The sequence below is a fragment of the Osmerus eperlanus genome, chromosome 20, assembly GCF_963692335.1.
Source record: "Osmerus eperlanus chromosome 20, fOsmEpe2.1, whole genome shotgun sequence".
Taxonomy (NCBI): domain Eukaryota; kingdom Metazoa; phylum Chordata; class Actinopteri; order Osmeriformes; family Osmeridae; genus Osmerus; species Osmerus eperlanus.
The window spans coordinates 11099478-11123413 of record NC_085037.1 but is presented as its reverse complement, the minus strand read 5'-3'; the positions used below and the strand labels follow the sequence as shown (position 1 = coordinate 11123413).

The window sequence follows — 23936 nt, the reverse complement described above, 5'->3', positions numbered from 1 at the left end:
TCTCCATGTGTGAGAAACCAGGCCCAAAGGTGCTCATCACGTCTACACATCTATGGGAGTGCAGTAGCTATGGTCCAGCCTGTGTCTGGAGATGGGAGGCATTCCATTTACAAACAATTATTTTTATATAAAGGTGATAGATGGTTTGGCCACAGTGTGTGTTGGTAAAGGCAAGTGTGTGTGTGTGTGTGTAGCTTGTGTACCTCACCAAAGAATGAAACAGGTTCAGACATGTCAAAAGCCTTTGAAGGAAAAATGTAATATGGCACTTGGCTGAGAAACGACTTGTACGGTTTGTTGTTTTACACTGTGTTCCTCTCACTCTCTCTCATCTTCCTGTCTCTCTCTCACTTCCTCTCTATCTGTTTTTCTTTCTTACCCATCTTTTCTCTCTCTCTCTTTCTCCCTCCACTCCTCTCTCTCTGTCTCCCCCTCCTGCCTCTCTCTCCTCTCCCCCTCTCTCTTCTATCGCTATCTTTCTCTTTGTCTCTCTCTCTCTCTCTCTCCCTCTGTCTCCCCTCCCCCTCTCTGTCTACCCCTCTCCCTCTCCCTCTCCCTCTCCCTCTCCCTCTCCCTCTCCCTCCCTCCCTCCCTCCCTCCCTCCCTCCCTCTCTCTCTCTCACTCTCTCTCTCTCTCGCTCTCTCTCGCTCTCTCCCTCTCTCCCTATCTCTCCCTCTCTCCCTATCTCTCCCTCTCTCCCTATCTCTCCCTATCTCTCCCTCTCTCGCTCTCTCTCTCTCTCTCTCTCTCCCTCTCCCTCTCTCCCTATCTCTCTCTCCCTCACCCTCTCTCTGTCTCCCTCTCTCCCTCTCCCTCTCTCCCTCTCCCTCTCTCCCTACTCCCTCACCCTCCCTCCCTCCCTCTCTCCCTCTCTCTATCCCTCTCACCCTCCTTCTCTTCCTACTCCCTCACCCTCCCTCCCTCTCCCTCCCTCCCTCCTCCCTCACCCTCCCTCCCTCCTCCCTCCCTCCCTCTCTCCCTACTCCTCTCTCTATCCCTCCCTCACCCTCCCTCTCTCCCTCCTCTCCAGGTTCTGCTAGTCGTCGTTGCTTGCTGGACTCTACTGGAGTTGCTTACTGGGGTCCTCGAGCTTCGCCAGATGCGTCTCACTTGAATTTAGATATTTACATTTATCTGTAAGTCCCTTCCGGAATCTTCTTCTTCTTCTCTCTCGTTCTCTCTCCCCCCCCTCTCCCAGGCTGCAGTCACCTCTTCTGTGAAGGGAGAGATGCCGGGTTGCTTTGAAAAGTTTAACAGTTAGCTTCGTAGCATTGTCCTGGTGAAGTAACTCTGTCATTATCATCACAAACATAATCTGAGCTATTGTTTTTCGTCCCAGACTTTTCTCTCTACTCTAATGAGTTTTTCAAAGCTTTTTCACCCCCATTGTTTAAAGGTGATATTTAATGGACGTGTTCATCAGCTGTTGTTTTCCTGCAGGGTGAACTATGACCTCTTGTCTCCGTGACGATGACGGGAGGCCACATGCTGATTGCAGTTAGCCTAAGGAACTAACCCTAATTAGCACGAGGACTTGGTCTTGTTTCATTAGGCCTGATCGCTCCTGTCTGCCCTGTGTTTCACAGTTCTCTCTCACTGCGAGAAGACTGATCCTAGTCAGATTTCATCTACACACACACACACAGTACACACACATACGGTACACACACACAAACCCACACACGGTCTATGTGCAGTATAGTATGTGGAGATTCTAGGCATCACATTTTACCTGAATTTGCTCTGGTGTACTGTGTCATCAAAGTTCTGAATCTAAGTACAAGAGTACTGGTGATCTTTGCCTTTTATCAGAAGCTCACAAGTTGTAATGTTAACACAACTTTTATGACAATGTTTTATTCCTATTTCATCGAGTCTGTGTTGACCTTTTCTTTTATTTGCTGGTTTGGGTCACTTATCTTGAAAAAACAGGAACAGGGTAAAAGGAATAGTCAAATATGCAGTACATTTGTAGGCACTGACCTAAATGACCTCTCCCAACGACCTTGCTGACCCTGTCCCTCCTGTCAGTGAGTTCAGGGTCGCAGATATAACCTGCCAAGATGCAGAACCAATACATTTAAGAACAAATGTGTCCCTGCTGCTATTGGCCCTTCTGAATTACAAAACGTAAATCCCCCCCAAAAAATTATCAGTTTTTTTTTTTGTGCATCGATTGTTGAGATTGTTGCACATGCTGTTCCTTGGGGGATGCTAAAAGGTTCCTTCCCCCTGCCTTCCCCCCCAGCTGAGAGAGCATCTTGCGAAGGGTCAGAGGACCCTGGCGGGGGAGGGCATGTCTCAGATCGTCAGGAGTCTCCTGGAGCTGCTTCTGAGGCGGAGCTACTACAGCGGCGACCTCCTGTTCTCCACGGAGATCCTGCGAAATGTGACGGACACCTTCAAGAGAGCAACCTACATCCCAGCTCCCGACGACATGCAGGTGACGACGGGGGAACGAGCGCGGCGCGCGCGGGAAGAGAGGATGACTGTTTGTGTGACGTGCTGTCCGGTTAGAGTGAAAGCATGATGAAGCGCGGTACAAAAGCGATTGGCGGAATTTGCAGATACCTCTCTCTCTTTTTCTCGCTCTCTTTATATCTGTCTCTCTTTCTTTCAGTCTCTCGTTTTCTATCTCTCTCTCACACACACTTACACGTGCACATGCTCACACCAGTGGATCGTCTGAAAGCATCTGTCTTGTCTCCCCTCAGAAATTCTTCCAGGTAGTCAGTTGTATGTTGGACATGGACAATCTGGAGAAGTGGGAAGATGCACACCAGGTAGGCAACATTAGATCTCGACCTCTCTTCCCTTTGTACTACATTTACATTAGTCATTTAGCAGACGCTCTTATCCAGAGCGACTTACAGTAAGTACAGGGACATTCTCCCGAGGCAAGTAGGGTGAAGTGCCTTGTCCAAGGACACAACGTCAGTTGGCATGACCGGGAATCGAACTGGCAACCTTCGGATTACCAGCCCGACTCCCTCACCGCTCAGCCACCTGACTCCCCCTTTGTATTGCCTCCGTGTGTCTGGTACACCATGAAGCGCGTGTGGGGGTTAAGGCTCTGTCACACTTCAGTGAAGATGACGGCACCATGTTTATACTGTATCAGTATCAGGGAGTTGTAAACACACTCCTGTTTTTCATTCTCGAAGGTATTGCTCGCTGTTTACAGATGGAGTGCGTGTGTTTCTGAGTGTGTTTGTTTGTGTGTGTTTCTGAGTGTGTGTTTGTGTGTGTGTGCCTGCGTTTGTGTGTTTGTGTCTATACGTGTGTGTGTGTGTGTGTGTTCATCTCAACCTCCATTCTCCATGCCCTTGAATTAACATGTGTTTACTTGCCATCTGGGCTACATAAACAACGATCGAAGGATATGACATCATACTGTACCACAAACCCATTATAACACAGCACGGTATCACACTCAATGTCAACCTAAAGGCAGCTGCCCACACACACACACTCACACTCCTTTCAATAAACGAATAAATGCACATTATTTAAGAATGCAAACACATGCACAAGCCTTCTAACGACAATTATGATGATGACGAGAGGAGATTGTACTGAAATGATTAGACAAAATCATGAATAATGATTCCCACCAGTGTGGTACTGGACCTGTTGCTGTAGTGTTCTTCTCCAGTGCTAGTGAGCCACAAAGCCACTGCACAGCAAGTAGTAAATACATCCATAACTCAGACCTGACACAGCCTTCATGAGGCTTGTTGTTGTCTACAGTAGGACAATCTCAGCTTGGTTTTTCTTCCAACTCGACATCTGCAGTTAAATGACGTGTTTGATCACGTCATTCAAGTCTGAACCCTAGTGTACCACATGAACCCTAGTGTACCACATGAACCCTAGTGTACCACATGACCCTAGTGTACCACATGAACCTAGTGTACCACATGAGCAGAGGATACCTTACTGACCGACCCCCCCCCCCCATCCCCCCCAGGTCTCCCCAGGCGCCGGCCTGCTGATGAGGGTGCTGGAAGACTTCATCCACCTCATCGGAGAGGCGCAGAAACCCTTCCAGAGTTTCCTGGTGGTCACCAACAACCTGAGTCAGTACCGCACTCAACACAGCCTCTGTCCAGGGGGGGGGGGCTGTCCCAGGGGGGGGGGCTGTCCCCAGGTGGATGGGGGTGGAGGAGGGGTGGAGGAGGGGTGGAGGAGGGGTGGACAGGGGTGGAGGAGGGGTGGATGGGGGTGGAGGAGGGGTGGACAGGGGTGGAGGAGGGGTGGAGGAGGGGTGGACAGGGGTGGAGGAGGGGTGGAGGAGGGTGGACAGGGGTGGACAGGTGTGGAGGAGGGGTGGATGGGGGGTGGAGGAGGGGCGGAGGAGGGGTGGAGGAACCACCCACTGTTAACGTAGCGTGGGAGCCCCTAGGTTCGATGGTTGTCTCTTTTATGGGGGTCTCCCCCCATTAACACCTTAACACCAAATCAGACTCCTTGTTAGCATTAGCATAACTCGACAGCAGTTTCAGTGCGTTGCCTGTCTACGGGGAATGATTTGCACTATAATTAGCATTAATGTTTCCTGGCACGCGTATCTCATTTGATTCCAGCAAACGTGATTGCTTTATTGATTCTCATAAAATGTCTCGCATCGACCTGTTCCCTTTTTGGAATTATTGTTTATCGTTCTTCGGGATTTTTAACAATTGCTGTTGTATATTTACGATGGATGGATGTGTGTGTGTTTGTAGTGATCACCATACAGCGGAGCGCGGTCTCAGCGGTCTCCAGTGACATTAACTTCCCCATGAGGGCCGGAGGGGGATGAAGGACTGGGCTCGCAACGCTGAGGACAAACTCTACATCCCTAAAGAGGTCTTCACTCTCTCCTCGCAAGGTGCGCCTCAGAACCACTCTCTTTCTCTCTCTCTCCTCTCTCTCTCTCTCTCTCTCTCTCTCTCTCTCTCTCTCTCTCTCTCTCTCTCTCTCTCTCTCTCTCTCTCTCCCCTCTCTTTATTTTTTATATCGGCGATTCGGCCCAAAAGTGCGTCGGCCCCCACCGGGCAAATGCCCGTTATACCAGATGGCCAGTCCATCCACTGGAGAGGATAAAGGCCAGAGGGCGTAAGGAGATGGAGAGGGATAAAGGCAGAGGGCGTAAGGGAGATGGAGAGGGATAAAGGCCAGAGGGCGTAAGGGAGATGGAGAGGGATAAAGGCCAGAGGGCGTAAGGGAGATGGAGAGGGATAAAGGCAGAGGCGTAAGGGAGATGGAGAGGGATAAAGGCAGAGGGCGTAAGGGAGATGGAGAGGGATAAAGGCCAGAGGGCGTAGGAGGATGGAGAGGGATAAAGGCCAGAGGGCGTAAGGGAGATGGAGAGGGATAAAGGCCAGAGGGCGTAAGGGAGATGGAGAGGGATAAAGGCCTTGTTGAAGGAGCAGAGAGGCCGTGACATGATGGGACTGAGATTAGAGGAGAAGATTTCCTCTGCCGACGCTGTCATGTAGCCCTGACCCCCACACACACACACACACACACACACACACACACACACACACACACACACACACACACGCACACCCACACACGACATGGAGGCATGCCCACAGGAAATTACCAGGCCTGACTTCCTGTCTGCCTCTCCCGCCCTGCGTAATGAAAGATTAGACATGTCTCAGATGGAAGGGGGGGGGGGGGGGTCCCTGCCCGGTCTCCTCCTGAGGACTCCGCTTTACATGGCTCACTATTTCTTAACATCCCTCTCTTATCTCTCCATCTCTCATTTGCTTACTCTCTATTTCTTTCTTTTTCCATCTATCTCTCCCTCTCTCTCTCCCTCCCTCCCTCCCTCTCTCTCTCTCTCTCTCTCTCTCTCTCTCTCTCTCTCTCTCTCTCTCTCTCTCTCTCTCTCTCTCTCTCTCTCTCTCTCTCTCTCTCTCTCTCCCTCCCTCTCTGTCGCTCTCTCTCTCGTTTGCTTTCTCTCTCACCTTGCATCAGCTCATTCAGCCTCCCACGCTGCAGTATGCTGCTCATCCTTTGCACCCAGTCTTGGCCTTGCACACTGTTTCTCTGACTGGCCTCTCTCCTCCTCAGTGTGGGTGTGTTTGATCGTGTTTGGAGGTTCCTGACAGGTGGTTCACTGGTAGAGACGTGGCATTTTTACTGTGGCCTTTAGCTGATTTCTACCTGCTAGTTTGGTTCATTTAACACTTCATCAAAAGCTTTCTTAGGATGACAAGTCAATGATGCAGGAGGGAGCGCACGCACACACACACACACACACACACACACACACACACACACACACACACACACACACACACACAGACCTCTTATAGTCTCCTGTCTTGGCCCAGTGGACAAAGGCTGGCCTGTTCACAAATCCACTGGAGGACACACACAACTAACTTCCTGTAGGGATGGACTGATACTGCAACACACACACACACACACACACAAACACACACTCAACTTTATGACCTGACCCACAGCAACAGTGCCCATTGACACTTACCAATACATTAACCCTGACTGTCATCAGGTAGAATAGCCATAATGAAACATAATAGGCCTCTGTGTAATACTGTAATGGAGACATGACATGGCTTGTTAAGTTATATCGAACATACCAGACTCATGAAGGCCCGCTCTGCATTCATCCTAATGATAGTCTTGTCTCATTCGCTTGACTGGAAATATCTATTCAGATTCTTCTATTAAGGACTAATTAAGTACATGAGAAGAGCTTACTGTATGGATTTTACCTATCGCTTTTTCACCGTTCAGAGGAGAGGAAGGAAATGAGACAAGGAAGGTATTTGTTTAACTGCATGCTCTTATGGTTCTTCCCATTGGCACTTAGTATTTTTTTTCTTCATGTTTTGGCTACCCGCAATGTTGTTATGATCAGTGACCTATGCACTTTTGTAAAGCTCTCTCTTGGAAGTCGCTTTCGGATAAAAGCATCTGCTAAATGAATAAATGTAAATGTAAAATGGGTTATCAAATGGACGAGCGGCCTTTGTCTTCAGCTGATGGGAAACGTAGTTCTCCTCATGATGAAGGCATCTCTGCTGACTCAGGCGACGGGTTCAGGATCTCTGGGATTTGCGGTGAGCGCTAATATCTGACTCCTGATCCACAATCGGTGACTTGTTCTAACGGTGGCGGCGTGACAAATCCCTGACGAGGAAGAGGCAAGCTCGTGTGACAGAACGACACCGCAGTATTTGTCCCTCTCTTTTGTTCGCTTTCTCTCTCCTGCTCTGTCGCTCCCTCTGTCCTCAATCAAGTTTTCACATAATGAGTTTGTGGTTTGAGGTCTAACGTGGACCGATTTAACATTTACCCACAATACAGTGGGGCTCTCATTTGCATGCTCGTGCGCACGGCATCCAATTAGGATCTATCACAGTTGGCGGCTCTCTGACGGAGACTTTGATCATTGTCCTCATTTCTGTCTATCACTCTCCATCACTCTCTCTCTGCTTCTCTCTCACACTGTCTCTATCACTCTCCATCACTCTCTATCTTCCTCGGTCTCTATATCTCTCTCTCACTGTCCCCATCACTCTCTCTCCACCTCTCTCCCCCTCTCTCCATCTGTCACTCTCTCTACACCTCTCTCTTTCTCCCTCTATCGCTCTCTATATCTCTCGCTCTTTCTATATCTCTCTCTCTCACTTAGTAGTCTTACCTCATAGGCTGAACAGATTTTGGATGAGTCACCACCTTGTATCTCTCTTCCCTCCTCTTTTCCCGTCTCCCACCATCCCTCCTATCCCTTCTCCCCCCTGTCTAGTCTGCCACCCAGACTCAGCCAAGGGAGAGGGGGAGTGGGAGAGAAAGAGGGAGAGACAGAGACGGAGAGAAGCAAAGATTTTGGGAGAATCATCTTTCACACAAAAACCCATCTCCTTCGCTCCACCCTTCCTCTCTCATCCCTCACTCCGGATGCGTTGACATTTACAGAGGGACAGCACCTCTCTCGGGGAGCACAGGGTTTGTGGGGAAGTACGTGTCCACGGAGAGAGGGATGGAGGGATCGAAAGAGATATTGGCGGAAGAGGGAGCCCAGGGAGATGGAGAGATGAAAAGGAGGGGCGGTGGAAGGCGCTGGAAGACAGAGAAAAGTTTTGAAGAGCAGAAAGGCGAGGAGGGAGTTGAAAAGGGGAGACGATCCAATACGGGGAATACAGGGAAGCTAAAGAAAGACTCCGTGGAAGGGACTTGTTCTTCTCTTCCTGCAAAACCTTTGTCTTCTAAATGTCACGGTCCATCCATCTATCTTCCAGTCTTCATCCCTCCATCCCCTGCTCCACCACAGTCCAGCCCCTCTCTCTCCTCTGGTCTTCATCCCTTCATCCCCCAGTCCTCGTTCTCTCCCAGCTGGCTCTGGGTACCTGTGTCTGCTCTCTGCACAGGCTGGCTCTGGGTACCTGTGTCCGCTCTCTGCACAGGCTGGCTCTGGGTACCTGTGTCCGCTCTCTGCACAGGCTGGCTCTGGGTACCTGTGTCCGCTCTCTGCACAGGCTGGCTCTGGGTACCTGTGTCCGCTCTCTGCACAGGCTGGCTCTGGGTACCTGTGTCTGCCTGTCTGCTGTGTGTGAGGGTGGATTCTGTTCACATTATCTGTTTTTTATTTTTTATTTTTTTTATCCAGAAACCGAAGCAGAAACGTCTTATTTTGTCATCGGAGCCATTCTATATCGGACCTTAGGGGTCATCCTGCCAGCACCAAAGTGAGTATCTGTGTGTGTGTGTTTCCATTTAGGTCTGTTACCTCTTCCAGCCTCCTCCATCTCTTCTCCCTGCTGGAAACATTGGCCTGCAGTCTCCCTTCTCTCAAATCGAATCAAACTGTATCTACATAGCCTTTGTCACAATCCATGTCACTTCTGCGACACCAGCAATGCCACAGAAGGCTTCACATACAGTATGCCCATAGCACTGCACCTAAACCAACCTGATCCTAAAGGAAAAACTCCCACGAAAACTGAGAGAGAGAAAAGGGGAGTAACACAGAGAGGAGCAGGTCAGTGAGGGACCCCCTCCTCCAGAGACAGTAACACAGAGAGGAGCAGGTCAGTGAGGGAGCCCCTCTTCCAGAGACAGTAACACAGGGAGGAGCAGGTCAGTGAGGAACCCCCTCCTCCAGAGACAGTAACACAGAGAGGAGCAGGTCAGTGAGGGAGCCCCTCTTCCAGAGACAGTAACACAGAGAGGAGCAGGTCAGTGAGGAACCCCCTCCTCCAGAGACAGTAACACAGAGAGGAGCAGGTCAGTGAGGGAGCCCCTCCTCCAGAGACAGTAACACAGAGAGGAGCAGGTCAGTGAGGGAGCCCCTCTTCCAGAGACAGTAACACAGAGAGGAGCAGGTCAGTGAGGGAGCCCCTCTTCCAGAGACAGTAACACAGAGAGGAGCAGGTCAGTGAGGGAGCCCCTCTTCCAGAGACAGTAACACAGAGAGGAGCAGGTCAGTGAGGGAGCCCCTCTTCCAGAGACAGTAACACAGAGAGGAGCAGGTCAGTGAGGGAGCCCCTCTTCCAGAGACAGTAACACAGAGAGGAGCAGGTCAGTGAGGGAGCCCCTCCTCCCGTTGGAGGCTAGGTCCAGCGATGGCAGACCAACACCCTGGCAGCTGTTCACAGCTCAACCCAGCTCTCCTTTACCATCTCTCTTTTCCTCTCCATTCCCCTTTTTATTTAGCCTGTGTCAATGTTCTCTCCCTTTCTCACTTTCCTCTCCCTCTCTCACCTCTAAGCTTTGCCTACCCTTCTTCCTCCCCATCCCCATCGCCCTCGGTCTCTCCCTTTCTCTCCCTCTGTCTCTCTCCCTCTCTTTCTCTCCCTCTGTCTTTCTCCCTCTCTCTTTCTCTTCCCCTCTCCTTCTGTCTCTCCTCCTCTCTCCCTCTCTCTTTCTCTCCCTCTGTCTCTCTCCCTCTCTCTTTCTCTTCCCCTCTCCCTCTGTCTCTCTCCCTCTCTCTTTCTCTTCCCCTCTCCCTCTGTCTCTCTCCCTCTCTCTTTCTCTTCCCCTCTCCCTCTGTCTCTCTCCCCCTCTCTTTCTCTTCCCTTCTCCCTCTGTCTCTCCTCCTCTCTCCCTCTCTCTTTCTCTTCCCCTCTCCCTCCGTCTCTCCCCATATGTTGTTTGACGCTGGGGCAGACCTTGTTATCCAGGTCAGTGCTCTTGGTTGCACCTGAGCTAGCCTGCCATGTTAGCCTGCCCTGTTAGCCCAGTCTGTTTGCTTGGCTTGTTAGCCTGGTCTATTAGCTTGGCCTTTTAGCTTGGGTTGTTTAGCCTGTCCTGTTAGCCTGTTAGCCTAGCCTGATAGCTTGTGTTGTGCGGCATAGCTGAATGCTAATAGGTTCAGCTTGTTTGTTTAGATCTAGGCCCTGGGTTCCTTGTATCTCATTAGCTTTTTGCCAACAGACTCAAAAGGCTTGAGATGCTGCAGGGAGGCTGAGCGGATTGAATATTTATTTGGGTGGTGCACACGCACTCATTTTCTCGCACACTCGTGCACACACTCGAACTACACACAGGTTCAGACTCTGAGTCATACATAGAAACACACTCTGCAATCTATCTGGACAAGCTATCATGAGGAAACACGGAGTTGTGCGCACACAAACACACACACACACACACACAGTGTGTGTGTGTGTTTGTGCATGAGTGTGACTCATCCTCGGAGTCTCTCCAGACTGAGCCAGGTGAGACTGAGCCAGGTGAGTAACATCGTCATGTAACCACTGTCTCATCTCCCCAGGGCTCCTGCGATCATCAACTCCAAGATCCTGTCCGTGACCGTGCGACCTGAACCCAAACCCAGCGAGCCCATGGTTGTGGTCGAGCTCTCCCTCCTGCTTAACGTGAGTGCACAGAACCCTGGAGGACACAGCTCTGCATGTGCTTACAATAACACACAGTCTGATGACAGTTCAATCGTACATAGTGTATTCAGTAGGTAAATAGTACTTCTTATTCACTGCACCACCTGACATTGAACAATGTATTCTCTTTTTTCTTTGCCTCTTTTTGATAGAATATATTCTGTTGTTTTTCCATCTTCTGGATTGAATGTTTTATAGTTATTTCCATTCTTGTGTTGGAATATATTCTAGTTTTGGACTTCCTGGCTAAGTGTATTCTAGTTTTTAACTTCTTGACTGAATATATTCATATATTTTGACAACATTCTAGTGTTTGACCACTTGTTGACTTGTTGACTATTCTACCATAGTTATGTGGTGCTACACTGACGTGCTTTATTAATATATTTCTTGCTGAAAAACTTGAATTAACCAGTTGTTCAGTGTAGTGGAGAAGATGCAGTGTAATGAGAATCTTGCTCTTTGACCTACATTTAATGCACATTTAATTATGCATTCACAGAAATGTGGGCACTGTTTGGAAACTAATGATAAATATTAAAAAGTCCCTATAGATATAAAGCATGCACACACACACACACACACACACACAGACAGAGTGCGTGAAGAATGACCTGGAGTAGCACACTTGATATGCAAATGCTATGCGGCTAAGCAGGACCTCGGGTCAATATGATTGCACATTGGCTTCATCATTTCAAAGCCTGTGAATGGCCAATGGCCTGTTCTCTCCATGCCCTGTGTTTCTGACTCACTCACTCCATCTTTATTATCAGCCAAGGACTCTAGAAAGGCTGGGCTTGAGAGTAGGGGGGAAAGGGGAGGAGGAGGAGGGGAAGTGGAGGAGGGGAGGTGGAGGAGAAGAGGAGGAGGAGGGGAGGAGGAGGGGAGGTGGAGGAGGAGGGGAGGAGCAGGGGAGGTGGAGGAGAAGAGGAGGAGGAGGGGAGGTGGAGGGGAGGGGAGGTGGAGGGGAGGTGGAGGAGGAGGGGAGGAGGAGGAGGGGAGGTGGAGGAGGGGAGGTGGAGGAGAAGAAGAGGGCAGGTGGAGGAGGGCAGGTTGAGGAGGGCAGTTGGAGGAGGGGAGGAGGAGGGGAGGTGGAGGAGAAGAAGAGGAGGAGGAGGGGAGGAGGAGGGGAGGTGGAGGAGAAGAGGAGGAGGAGGGGAGGAGGAGGGGAGGTGGAGGAGAAGAGGAGGAGGAGGGGAGGTGGAGGGGAGGGGAGGTGGAGGGGAGGTGGAGGAGGGGAGGTGGAGGAGGGGAGGTGGAGGAGAAGAAGAGGGAAGGTGGAGGAGGGCAGGTTGAGGAGGGGAGGAGGAGGAGGGGAGGTGGAGAAGAGGAGGAGGGGAGGTGGAGGAGGGCAGTTGGAGGAGGAGAAGAGGAGGAGGGGAGGTGGAGGAGAAGAAGAGGGCAGGTGGAGGAGGGCAAGTGTAGGAGGGGAGAAGGGGAGGTGGAGGAGGAGAGGGTAGGAGACCAGACCAGACCAATGTCAGGAGGACGCTGTGTGCATGCTTCCCAGGGCGTGCTGATCTGCCTCTGACACCTCCCCTGCCTCAGACACCTCCCCTTCCTGCAGCCGAAGCTCTGCTCTGCACTGGCCCCCTGCAGTAGGACGGTGTAGGGCAAACACACACACACACACAGGAAAATCATATTCAGACTGCGTATGTCCCTCTGAGGGACGGAGAGGGTTGCTTGTACTGCGCTTTCATGAGATTCTGCGTGTGTGTGTGTTACTCTGAGGTTCCTAGACCTGTAATGCAATCCCAGTGTATGTGTATGCATGTGCATGCATGCTTGCGTAAACGTACATACTGTGATATGTGTGATACTTTGTGTGGGTGTGTGTGTGTGAGATCGGCAGCTGAGGGGATGTCGACCTTAGCCAGGAAAGGGATGCCCAGATGCTGGGCATCGCCATAGCAACAGCTGTTGAGGGAGAGTTCACCGAGGGGAGTGTCAGGGTCCCTGTACTGGGCTGTGTCCTCACTGTGAAGACATCTGCTCTGGACTGCCCACCGTGCTCCCCCGTGACAACACACACCTAGCGTGCGCGCGTGTGTGTGGGCGCGTGTGTGTGGGCGCGTGTGTGTGGCTGTATGGGCGTGCAAATGTGCATCTCTCGCTCTCTTTCTCTCCCACTCCTTAGCTCCCTCTGTGTGTGTGTGTGTGTGTCTGCCTGTGTGTGTGTCTGCCTGTGTGTGTGTCTGTGTGTGTGTGTGTAGTGTACTGGTGAGCAAGAGGTAGGGGAGCAGAAAGTTGGGTGTCCCTACAGTACACCAGATGTCAAAGCCCTCCCTCCCCCAAGTCATCCCTCATTCGCCCTTTAGGAAGTCAGCTGGCTGTTCTCGGCCTTATGCTAATCAGCCCAGAGCCGCCCCATGTTAGAGCCCCTCCCTGTTTATTTAACTGCAATCTCGTTTTCTCTCTATCAGTCAGAATGATCGTTCAGGTGGCTGCCAATAGTGCCAGATAAAGCATGAAATATCCCTTTAATTTAAAGCGCTAAGCCCACAGTTTACACATAACCCTTCAGTGAGTTATTGAGTAATTTCCGCCGATCGGGGGCACTTGTGTCGGAGGCATGTTGGCGGCCAGGGAAGTGCTAGATCACGACGGATCTAATGACCAAGGAGCGCCTCAAGAAACGATGCGTCTCGTCGCTTAAAGTGTAACCAATAATCATCCTCCCATCTGTCGACGGATTCTTCGGGATGGCGGTCTTAGCCGCGCGCCGCGGAAAAAAGCTCCAGCTATGCAGACGCAGCCCAGCGCGCGATGTGTCATCGCTAAAGAGGAGGCAGACAGTGTGGGAGTGCCTCCGTGTCAGTCGTGATTGAGCTAGCGTTAGCCTAGCGTTAGCCTAGCATTAGCCCCACCGCTCGCTTGATTGATGGCTCGGGGGGCGTTAACAGACGCCCAGCGTAGCGACGGAAGCTAATGCTCACTGAGAAGCCGTGTGATGTAGGTGACACCTCGCCTGTGTGCGAGCTGAAACAAAGGCGCGTCATCCATCATGTTTCGTGTGTCCACGCGTCGCTGCCTCTGTGGGAACACATAAATGATGCATCCCGCCGGCCGGCCGTTCGAAAATGGACGCCTGGATTGACTGATGTGACAGGAGACGGATGGGTGTCAATGAAAGGCGCCATCCGGTAGCTTTAGCCATCCAGGCGTGATAGATCAGCTGTGCCCTCGTCTGAGACTGGAAGTGGGAGCTGGGCTGAGGAGATTCCAACACTGAACAGTAGCATCCTCTCCCTTTCTGCTTCCCTCCAGATGAGAGTGAGAGAGTGAGAGAGAGTGAGAGAGAGTGAGAGAGTGAGAGAGAGAGAGAGAGAGAGAGAGTGAGAGAGAGAGAGAGAGAGAGAGAGAGAACAACAGTGTAGAGCTTATGGTGGTTTAAGCACTCCTTCCCAGATAAATCACACAGGCTAGGATCCATGCCATTTCAAATCAATAGAGACGCTTTTGATATCTACTGTGTCAAAGCCACGAGTCCAGCCTTTGAGTGTCCTGTGATGCTGCGCTCTGCCACCAGGGGGAGACTGTAATTGACTGTGAGTCTTCTGCCAAACCACTGGAGAACAGGATCGTACAGGCACCCTGCTGTTCCATCTATGCAGGCTGTTTGTGGATAGGCTGGTCTGGTTGTCCCCCTACCTTCTGGAAGTCTCAGGATTATTCAGAGTTCCATATTAGCTACTGTTTGACTCTTTGACCATCCCTTGGAATTGGATTGCTGGATCGGATTTTCTGAACGTGTGCACTTTAAGCTCCCTGCTAGTTCTTGGACAAGAACTGAACAGCTGTAATTCCCCTATCGATCACTGTCCGATTCCTCCAACTTAAGATCACACATTGAAAATTATGGGGCTGAAACGGATGCTGAGGATTCATTTAGGGCAGTCGATTCTCTGATTGCAGTAGATTACAGGTGAAACGAGCCCCAGATGAGTCAATTAGAGAAATGGATTCACTGATCGATTCCTTTTATTGAGCCATAGTGATTTTTCCTGGCTGGCACGCGCTACTGAGCTCAGATTACAGAGAGAATCACCAGTGTTTTATCTTCTAAAGATTGGATTTGGCTCCAGTGACTCGATGGATAAAGAGTGAGCTGATGGCAAATGGACTGAGGTCTAGACAGTGTTTGCACTCGTGTGTGTGTGTGTGTGTGTGCGCGCGCATGTGTGGGCAGGCGGGCGGCAATGAGCGTTCAAGCTGTTTTTTTGGCTTTGGTTTCAGTTAATTAGAGGGAAAATAATCTCCACTTGTTTTTGTTTTGCTTGATTTTTCATACTCTTTTGTTTCCCATACTCCCCCTCTCCCACAAGCTATTTAGTTGCCTCTGTCCTCCAGCGATGCCTGTGTCTCGTTCCCTCCCTCTTCCCCTCTGTCTGCCTCTCCCTCCTTCCTCCGCACACCTTCAGTCGCTCTCCTCAGGCACAGAGCTATTTTCTCTCCGCCTCTCCCCTTCTCATCTCCTCAGCTGACACCACTAGTTAATCTTCCTCTTCTCTCCTTTCTCTTCTTGTCTTTGCAGGGAACATCAGATCCTCAGTGCGTTGTCTGGGACTATGGCAACCCGTAAGTCATCTTTTATTCTGTGTCGGTCCTGTGTGTGTGTGTGTGTGTGTGTGCGTGCATGACTTGTTTTCTTCATTTCATTAATGCACCGAACTCGGTTTAATAAGGTTCCGAGGCCCTGCTTTGCAAACATCAGACGAGACACAAGAAGCTGTGTGTGCTCCTTGTCCTGGAGCACGTACCGCACACCAGCTGCTTCTCTGTATTGGGCTCACTCCTGCCCTGTTGGTTCACACACACACACACACACACACACACACACACACACACACACACACACACCACACTAGTTTTTAGAAAGACATTCATGGTTGGAAATTGAAATAGGAATATTGGATATTGAAATACCTGTTGGCGTTGGATTTCAACACATCTTGACACCAGCTCGTTTATCTTCGTATTTTACGTAGCAACAGGACTGTGAGAAGAAAAGATAAGTTATCTGTCCAATCCATGCCTGCTTCTTTGAAAACACTTCCCTGCAAAGTCAATTAACTGGCCGGCAGATTAAGACTGCAATCAAATTAGACTCCTCATCAGCAGAGAGACGAGAGCCAACATGGAATTTTAAGCAGAGAGATTTCTGGCGCGCTACTGAACATGGGGCTGAATATGGAATTCACCCAAACTACACACACTGTGCTCTCGGATTCCCTCCCTCTCTTTTTCTCTTTCGCACTCACTCTCTCTCTCATACATTTCCTTCTTTCCCTTTTCTCTTTCTCTCTCGCTTTCCATCCTTCTCCCCTCTCTCTCTCTCTCTCTCTCTCTCTCTCTCTCTCTCTCTCTCATATTCCCTCTCTCTCACATACTTGGTCCTCTCTCTATATATATATCTCTCTTTGTCTCTCTCTCGTATTCCCTCTCTCTGCCTCTGCAGCAAGGATCATAGTGGTATAAGGATAGAACATGTTGTGCAAAGCTGCCATTTCTGTTTGTTGAAGGCTCTCACCTCTCTCAATCCTGCTGTCAGTCTGACAAAGCTGCAGGCCTTGAGGTAGACAGAAGGAGGGGAAAGGGAGGGAGGCTGAGAGGGGAGGAAGAGAGGGAGAGAGGGAGAGTGGGAGGGAGGAGGGAGGGAGGGAGGGAGGGAGGGGAGGAGGAGGAGGGAGGGGGAGGGTGAGTGGGGGGAATCCCAAAGCAGAAACATAGCTCACATCCGTTTTATTTATTCCTTCTCCAAAAGAGTATCCATCGCGTTGCATAATCACACACACATTCTCCTCTGGCGCCCACACACACGTATAGACATCCACACAGTGAGAGCTGGAGAGTTTGAGTGTGTGTGTTTGTCCTGTCACTCCCAATCACATACACTTTGATGTGGATTAAGGCCTACACTAGTACACAAATCTGCCAGCTTAATGCCGACCCCTCGTGTGTGCGTTTCCAAAGCTACGGTGCCGTGTCTATCACTCTAAATCTGTTTGTGTTTTTTGTAAACCCCCCCCCCCCATATTTGGAGCCTGGGCTCTCAGCAAGCTAAGTTGGCCCACAGTTTGTGTTCACAGTTCATGTGTGTGTGTGTGTGTGTGTGTGTAATTTATTTATTTAGCCCTAACAGGCCCATATGTGCCTGCCATCTGTCCCTCTTAAATCTCAATGCTCTCCCTCTCACTGTCTCACTGCCCACAGTGTGAGTGTGTGGTCGTACTGACACCTGTACTGTAGTCCAGGACAACCTTCTGTCAATGTCCTATTGTCCACTAGTCCTGAAAGTCCCACATTCCACTAGTCCTATAGTCCATAGTTCTAAAGACATGGATGTTCTGTCTCCCTCGTCTGTGTGGACTCTTGACCTTGCCTCCAGCACATTCCACTAACCAGAACATTGACCAGCCCTGGACCCCCCTCTGCTGGGTCACACACACACACAGACACTCGCAAGCACACACACACACAATTACACACACACTTTGGCTGTGCAGAACCACATCCCATTAGATGATGTATGGTGTAATCCATTCTACCAGATATACAGATACATACATTAACGCAAATGACACACTTTTGAGCGGGGCACTGAACAGGAAAAAAAACACTCTTCATTCTGTAATCTACTTGCTGGCTGCTGGCTTTGCCAATCTGCCTCTGTGGAAACACCCAGATCAGGAAAATCTTAGCTAATGGAAAAGCATTAGCTGAATGAGTCCTGGCGTTAGCTACATATAGAACTCTGATCTGAACGAGACAGCTTTGGAAAAGATGGATTGAGCGTAACGATTAGCTATGGATTCCAGCGGAGGATGGAGGGATGGAATCAGTCCTGCGGAGGAGGAAAGAAAGGATGGAAGAGGAGAGCGGTTCTGATTTGACCCCGTCTGACTGAACAGCGAACAATTATCTCGAAAAAACACAGAGAGATTCATCCATCTGTTTATAAACTGGAGCGTCATGGTTCCTTTGTTGCCACCAACTACCCTAGCAACTACGAAGCGTGATAATCTTCATTCTGATCATAAGGTCAATGCTCAATGGTGTTTTTTGCTGGACTTGAACATGTCAGGTTTTTCTGGGCATTGTCAGCCAACTACAAGGAAATTGACAATAATGATAATAATTATTATTCTGATGTGATCATGTTTTCCCTCGGGCATGAAAATGGAGCTAAGCTCAGAATAGATTTGTCAGAATAGGTTGTTTACCTCTAAATATATTTGCTGAGTTTAAGACTCATCGCTTTTCAAGCTTTCGAGAGAGGCATTCAGATAACGCACAACAGCTGTACATTTGTTTGTGTGTGTGCGTTTTGTAAATGTGCGTGCGTTTTGTAAATGTGTGTGTGAGTGAGAATAAGCTTCGTCACACCTCTATATTTATCCCATGATTTGGCATATCTGAAACGGAAACACATCCACTTCATCCTCGTCCTCATCCTGCACTTCCTCCTGTTACACCTCTCGTCCCCGTCACGCCCGGCCCGGGAGGAGGGAGGGATGAGAGAGGAGGAGGGGTGAGGGGATGAGAGAGGAGGAGGGAGGGATGAAAGAGGAGAAGGGGTGAGGGGATGAGAGAGGAGGAGGGAAGGATGAAAGAGGAGGAGGGGTGAGGGGATGAGAGAGGAGGAGGGAAGGATGAAAGAGGAGGAGGGGTGAGGGGATGAGAGAGGAGAAGGGGTGAGGGGATGAGAGAGGAGGAGGGAAGGATGAAAGAGGAGGAGGGGTGAGGGGATGAGAGAGGAGAAGGGGTGAGGGGATGAGAGAGGAGGAGGGAAGGATGAAAGAGGAGGAGGGGTGAGGGGATGAGAGAGGAGGAGGGAAGGATGAAAGAGGAGGAGGGGTGAGGGGATGAGAGAGGAGGAGGGAAGGATGAAAGAGGAGGAGGGGTGAGGGGATGAGAGAGGAGAAGGGAGGGATGAGAGAGGAGGGAGGGAGGGATGAGAGAGGAGGAGGGGTGAGGGGGATGAGGGCTGCTCTACTTTCCCATCTGACAGAAGGGATCAGAGAGTGGCCGCTCCCTCTGTCACACCGCGGTCCAGCCGGTGTGGGAGTAGTCTTTAGCTTAGCTCCGCTAACGCCACACACACAAACGCTCCATAATCAAATGTTGGCTTTAGCTTAGCAGCAGACGCTGCCGTTTAAGAGGAACGCTCCACGTTAGCTTAGGTGCGCTAACTCGCCAGGACTTCAGGAGATCCAGCAAGGCTTCCCGGACGCGTCGTGGCTTCCCCACCCGGCCACCTCCCGGATCAGAGCAGAGAGACTGGAACTGAGGGGTCTTCTGTCCCTGGATCTAACATCTCGCTATGGACTGGTGCGAATTCAGACTTAGAGTTTTGGGGTAGGTTTCTCATGACCTGCAGGGCTGTCTGGGCATGAGCCTGCCAGGGGAGAAGTGCCCCTCTGTCGGGTGTGTTGGGTAGAAGGGCTTTGCTGGCGTTGTGAGTTGAGAGCGGGGTTAGGTGAGGTGTGCTGGCTGGCTGTACAGAGCCTGTCAGGGGGCTGTAGTCAGGGGGCTGTAGTCAGGGGGCTGTAGTCAGGGGGCTGTAGTCAGGGGGCTGTAGTCAGGTTAGCCAGGGTGTAGGGTCTGGATCGGACTTCTTTGTCGCTCCGTTGCCGGACGCGTCGGCCCACGACTGGGGTGAGTACCGGCTCTATAGTCTCGGTGTGTGTTTTTAGGGTTAGGAGGGTTGGGGTGAATGTCTTTGGCGACGCTGTTTAGTCTATACATTCCCATTGATGGGTGGAATAGGGAATAGTTTTGAAGAAAAAAACCCTAACCCGGCGGACCTCGCCGGCGGCGTTCCCTCACGGCCTCACCTGCTGGCAGGTCTCATGTTACGGGGAGGCGCCGGCTTATCCTCCTGATCCACGGGCGGCTGGATGTAGGTTACCCTGGGTGTGCGCGTGGAGCTGGGCTGGATGTATGTTACCCAGGGAGTGAGCGTGGCGCTGGGCTGGATGCAGGTTACCCAGGGAGTGAGCGTGGCGCTGGGCCGTCTCCCGGGTGGGGAAGTCACAGAGGACCGTGACATCAGACCTGGAGGTCCTTCTGCCCTCTGTCGGCATGGGGCAGCGTACAGCAGCATGCGGAGGACCTTTAAGGTAGCATGTCTGGTTAGATGGCTGCTTGGTTTCGCTTCCCAGCGAGGCCCTGTGTGGATTGCGCAACCGGACCGTTCAGGGTAGGCTGCGGACGTCCGACGTGTTTTCTGTACCGGGTGTTTTGTGCTATCGCTCTCGAATGTTAATGAGTGTTTCTGTTTGAGATGGGAGCCTGTGGGGTGTGTGCGTGCGTGTGTGCCCTCTGAGGCAGTGCACCAGGAAGTAAGGTAATCCCTCCTAAAGAGGCTTACTCATTAGCTGCCGTCAGAGTGGGAACACAGGTCAACGACCAAGTGGCATACAGAGCACGGGAGCGACGAGAGAGAGAGAGAGAGGGAGCAACGGAACAAGATGCACGCGGCCAAGGATACCATAGCCATGAGACGGAGGTCGCAGCTTCGACAGGAGAGTCGCGCGGAGCAAACACACACACACGCGAAGCACCCACAGCTCGTAGAGAACACATCCCTCTGTGTGTGTGTGTGTGTGTGCGTGCGTGCGAGGAGCGTCTCTCGTTCGCTATATAATATTGCGTGCTCGGCCCAGAGTGGCGCCAGTCGATGTGTGTCACGTGAAGATTTGCGCCTGTGACTTATCTCCATGCCCAGTGTCGACTCATCCTGCCCCAGACAGATGCTGGGCCACCTCAAGTAGTTCCCCTCCGCCCCTCCGCCGGCCCGCCGCAGCATGGCTGTCCTCTCTACACCCGCGCTCGGCTCTGCAGACACCAGCTACGTAGCATGTTCACAAGTCTGAGACCCTCGCTCGTGTTCCCCTCAGGGCAGATGGTTATTATTTGGCGTAATGAGATTTTTGGGGATTCATCTTAAGCTCGGACAAATAGATGAGACTCTTCCGGCCCTCGAGGAGATTCCCGACGACTCGCGTGAATCGGCCACTTAAACACGTCAAACATGATTGCGTGTCGTGGCCACACAACATAGCCTCGCCTCGCGTGAGTTGCTCCCCCAGATCGGCCTGTTTATTTGTCTGCGTTCAGTACTAGCGTCTCGACGGGCTGAACGGGCGTGTCGTGCGGTGCTGTTTTTTGGTGGCCGTCGTTAGGGCTGTTCTTATTTTGTTCTCCGCCGCTCAAAAGACGACGGGTGCTTGGCAAATCTTAACGCGGACGAGTGAGCAGGTCACGAGATCGGTTCCCTTGAAGCCCTGCCAAGTCTCTGTTGTGGGCTCAAGGCCCTCGTGTCGATCGACGGCGCTGGCCTCCGCTCACTTTGTCCGGGCCCACCTGTGTCTCTGTTCACCTCCCAGCGACCTCCTTATCCTCCCCATCTCCTCTCCGCCTCCCTTTCTCTCCTCTCCTCTCGTTCAGGGCACATCTGACCACCCTATCGACCCGCTCTTTCTCTTCTCAGTCGATCGACCGTGCCCCTTCTCGCTTTTCCCGCTTCCGACTGAATGTCCCTCCTTTAGTTAGCCTCTAGCCTCCTCCACCCTTAACCCCATTCTAATCCCTTCTTCATTCATCCCCCGGCCCTGGTTTGACCCCTCATCTTCCCCACCTCCTCAACGCCCGTTGTTCACTTTCTTTGTTTTATTCTTTTCTCCCCCCCGAAGTGCTTAGTCCTGCCTAGCAGCTTCGACCCTTACACCGCTTACATCGTTTCCTGGATTGAACGGTCATGGCAAGATGCCATTGGTGCAGCGCTGTAGGTCTTTGTGTATACTGTCAGGTGCTTTTCTCTGTATGGGCCATGAAGCTGGTTCTGTACCCCCCCCCCCCTCCCTCTCTTTCTGGGCCGGTTGTGACCCTGAGGCCAGATCGATGTCCCCGTCATGCCGGGTTATCAAGATGTTATCAAGAAGACATCCATGTGTTGTGTTGACTGCACGTTCCCTGTCACACCACACTTGATTCGCACCTCTTTTTTTTTTACCTGACAGAATGAGTCATACTGTATGTTATCATGACTTGTATTTAGAATGCAAGGGCTCCTTCTCTTCTTCAACGGGGATATGTGAAACACACACAGTGTGTTGTTCATGGCTTGGCACACTTCAAAGCCGGGAGGACTTTGAGTCTATTCTAATCTTGGAGGGGGGAAAACAAAAATATGTTTTGTCATTTCAATCTCTGCTCAATCCAGAGAGGTCAAGAGTCTGAGAAAGATTTACTTGTCAGCTACAATAATAATAAAGAAAAGATAATCCAAGCTCTATTCATGACTGAAAACAGCATGGATCAGAAGTGACCTTTAATTCCTTGGCTAGAGAGACAGTTCAGAAGTCCATAAACAGTAAGCTGTTCTTACTTGCCGCTCACACACTGCAGATGGGCGTCATCAGTCAAATGTAGCTTAACTGGTGGTTGAAACCAAACGGGGGGAGGGGGGGAGGGTGAAGTGTTTGTTTAATCCAACCCCCCGCCCCTCCCCTTGCAGACCGCTCCTCTGAGACACCCTGCCAGACAGACACAGAAATCTGGTTTAAAACTATCTCCCTCACCAAAACAAGACAGTCCACAGTGTGTGTGTCTGTGTGTGGGGGGGGGGGGTGGGGAGGAGGAGTGCATGCGTGTTAAATGTATGCATGAGCGTGAATGTGGGTTAACATGGTATGACCCAACAAGACAAGACTCCCCCCCCCATCTGTCAGGACAGTCCACCATCACTAATACATGAACACTCTAGTCCATATGGTTTCAGAAAGCTTTTACGAGTGGACAACCAACCGAAACAAGGCAATGAATAAAAACTATTAATGCACATAGGGCTAAATAATAATAACATTTATAGAAAAATCTCAGCTACTCTGCTAAACTCCCACCCAAGGACTCCTCCTATCTGTGTTTTCTAGTCCGCTGGTCCTCACGCGCACCTTTAGATGAAGCAAGGACAGAGATTACTCATTCCTGCCACATTCAAAACACAGCCAGACAGCAAAAACCTAGCGCTGTTAGCATTGACAGGTCACTCTTGTGAGCATGCTGTCTGTAACAGCAGATATGGAAGTGGATCTTACCTGATTAACTCTGCGCGGCTAATGAGTTATTGTGACAGCTGAAATTAGTGGGTATTGTAGTGTTGTTGTATCATCTGGGATGTTAACTTCCTCAGAACATGACCATGAATGAGCTCCCTCAGAACACACACTGTAGGCATAGTACTGTGTTCACACCAAAAGCAAAGGGAATTATTCGCGCGAATTAAGCAAATTTTCGCTTGGCGTTCACAGGGATAACACAACCAAGCCCAAAATCCCTAGTCCATATCAGACATGTTTTGAAAAATCTGGACCTTCCACATGTGGTGAAGATAGCATCAGAGAACCAGGATACACATCGCTGACAATGTCATATTATTAAATTATAAACAGCCGCAACATTGTACTAAATGCCCGCGAACCAAACTTGGTTCCAAAAACAAATCTGGAAAATCTTCATTAGTTATTATTTTTTTATCAAATGTTTTTATCTGTGATTGATCTGGAGTTGGGTGTTGTCTGTTTACGCTTCTAACTTTATTTATTCCATTTGAATATTTTTAGAAGTCTTATTGTGTACCTGTTTATTGGCCTTTTTTGGTCTGTCCGTCTATTTCGCACTTTTTATTATCTCAATCTATCTCTCACACACACACACACACACACACACACACACACACACACAGACACACACACATACATGCACACACACACGCAAGCTGCTATCTGTCAGGCTACCTAGTGAGAAGGGAATTTATCAGTGATTTGCGTTCTTGTGTCTCATCTTTGAAGTGTCACTTGCCAGATGAAGGTCAATAAGAGATTGCACTCACATTGCATTAGAAGCATCCTGCAAGAACAGGGAGGAATGAGATGATGACAGCATCAAGACAGAAGTAGGTGTGTGGGTGTGCGTTGGTGCCTGGGTAGTGAGGATGTGTGCCTGTGTCAATTGCGTGTTGTTTCCGAAATAGGTCACTGTAAAATGTACAGTATACG

The 23936-nt window shown here is 50.5% G+C and overlaps 1 protein-coding gene across 1 annotated transcript in view; it reads left to right on the top strand.

The window, feature by feature from the left end:
- adgrb2 (adhesion G protein-coupled receptor B2) overlaps positions 1-23936 on the top strand; it is a 113786-nt gene that overhangs the window by 72744 nt on the left and 17106 nt on the right. Inside the window, 10 exon segments of the mRNA XM_062446087.1 lie at positions 1032-1085; positions 1088-1137; positions 2250-2444; positions 2716-2784; positions 3972-4080; positions 4729-4785; positions 4788-4874; positions 8640-8718; positions 10746-10848; positions 15410-15453. Coding sequence (XP_062302071.1) covers positions 1032-1085; positions 1088-1137; positions 2250-2444; positions 2716-2784; positions 3972-4080; positions 4729-4785; positions 4788-4874; positions 8640-8718; positions 10746-10848; positions 15410-15453 — 847 coding nt within the window.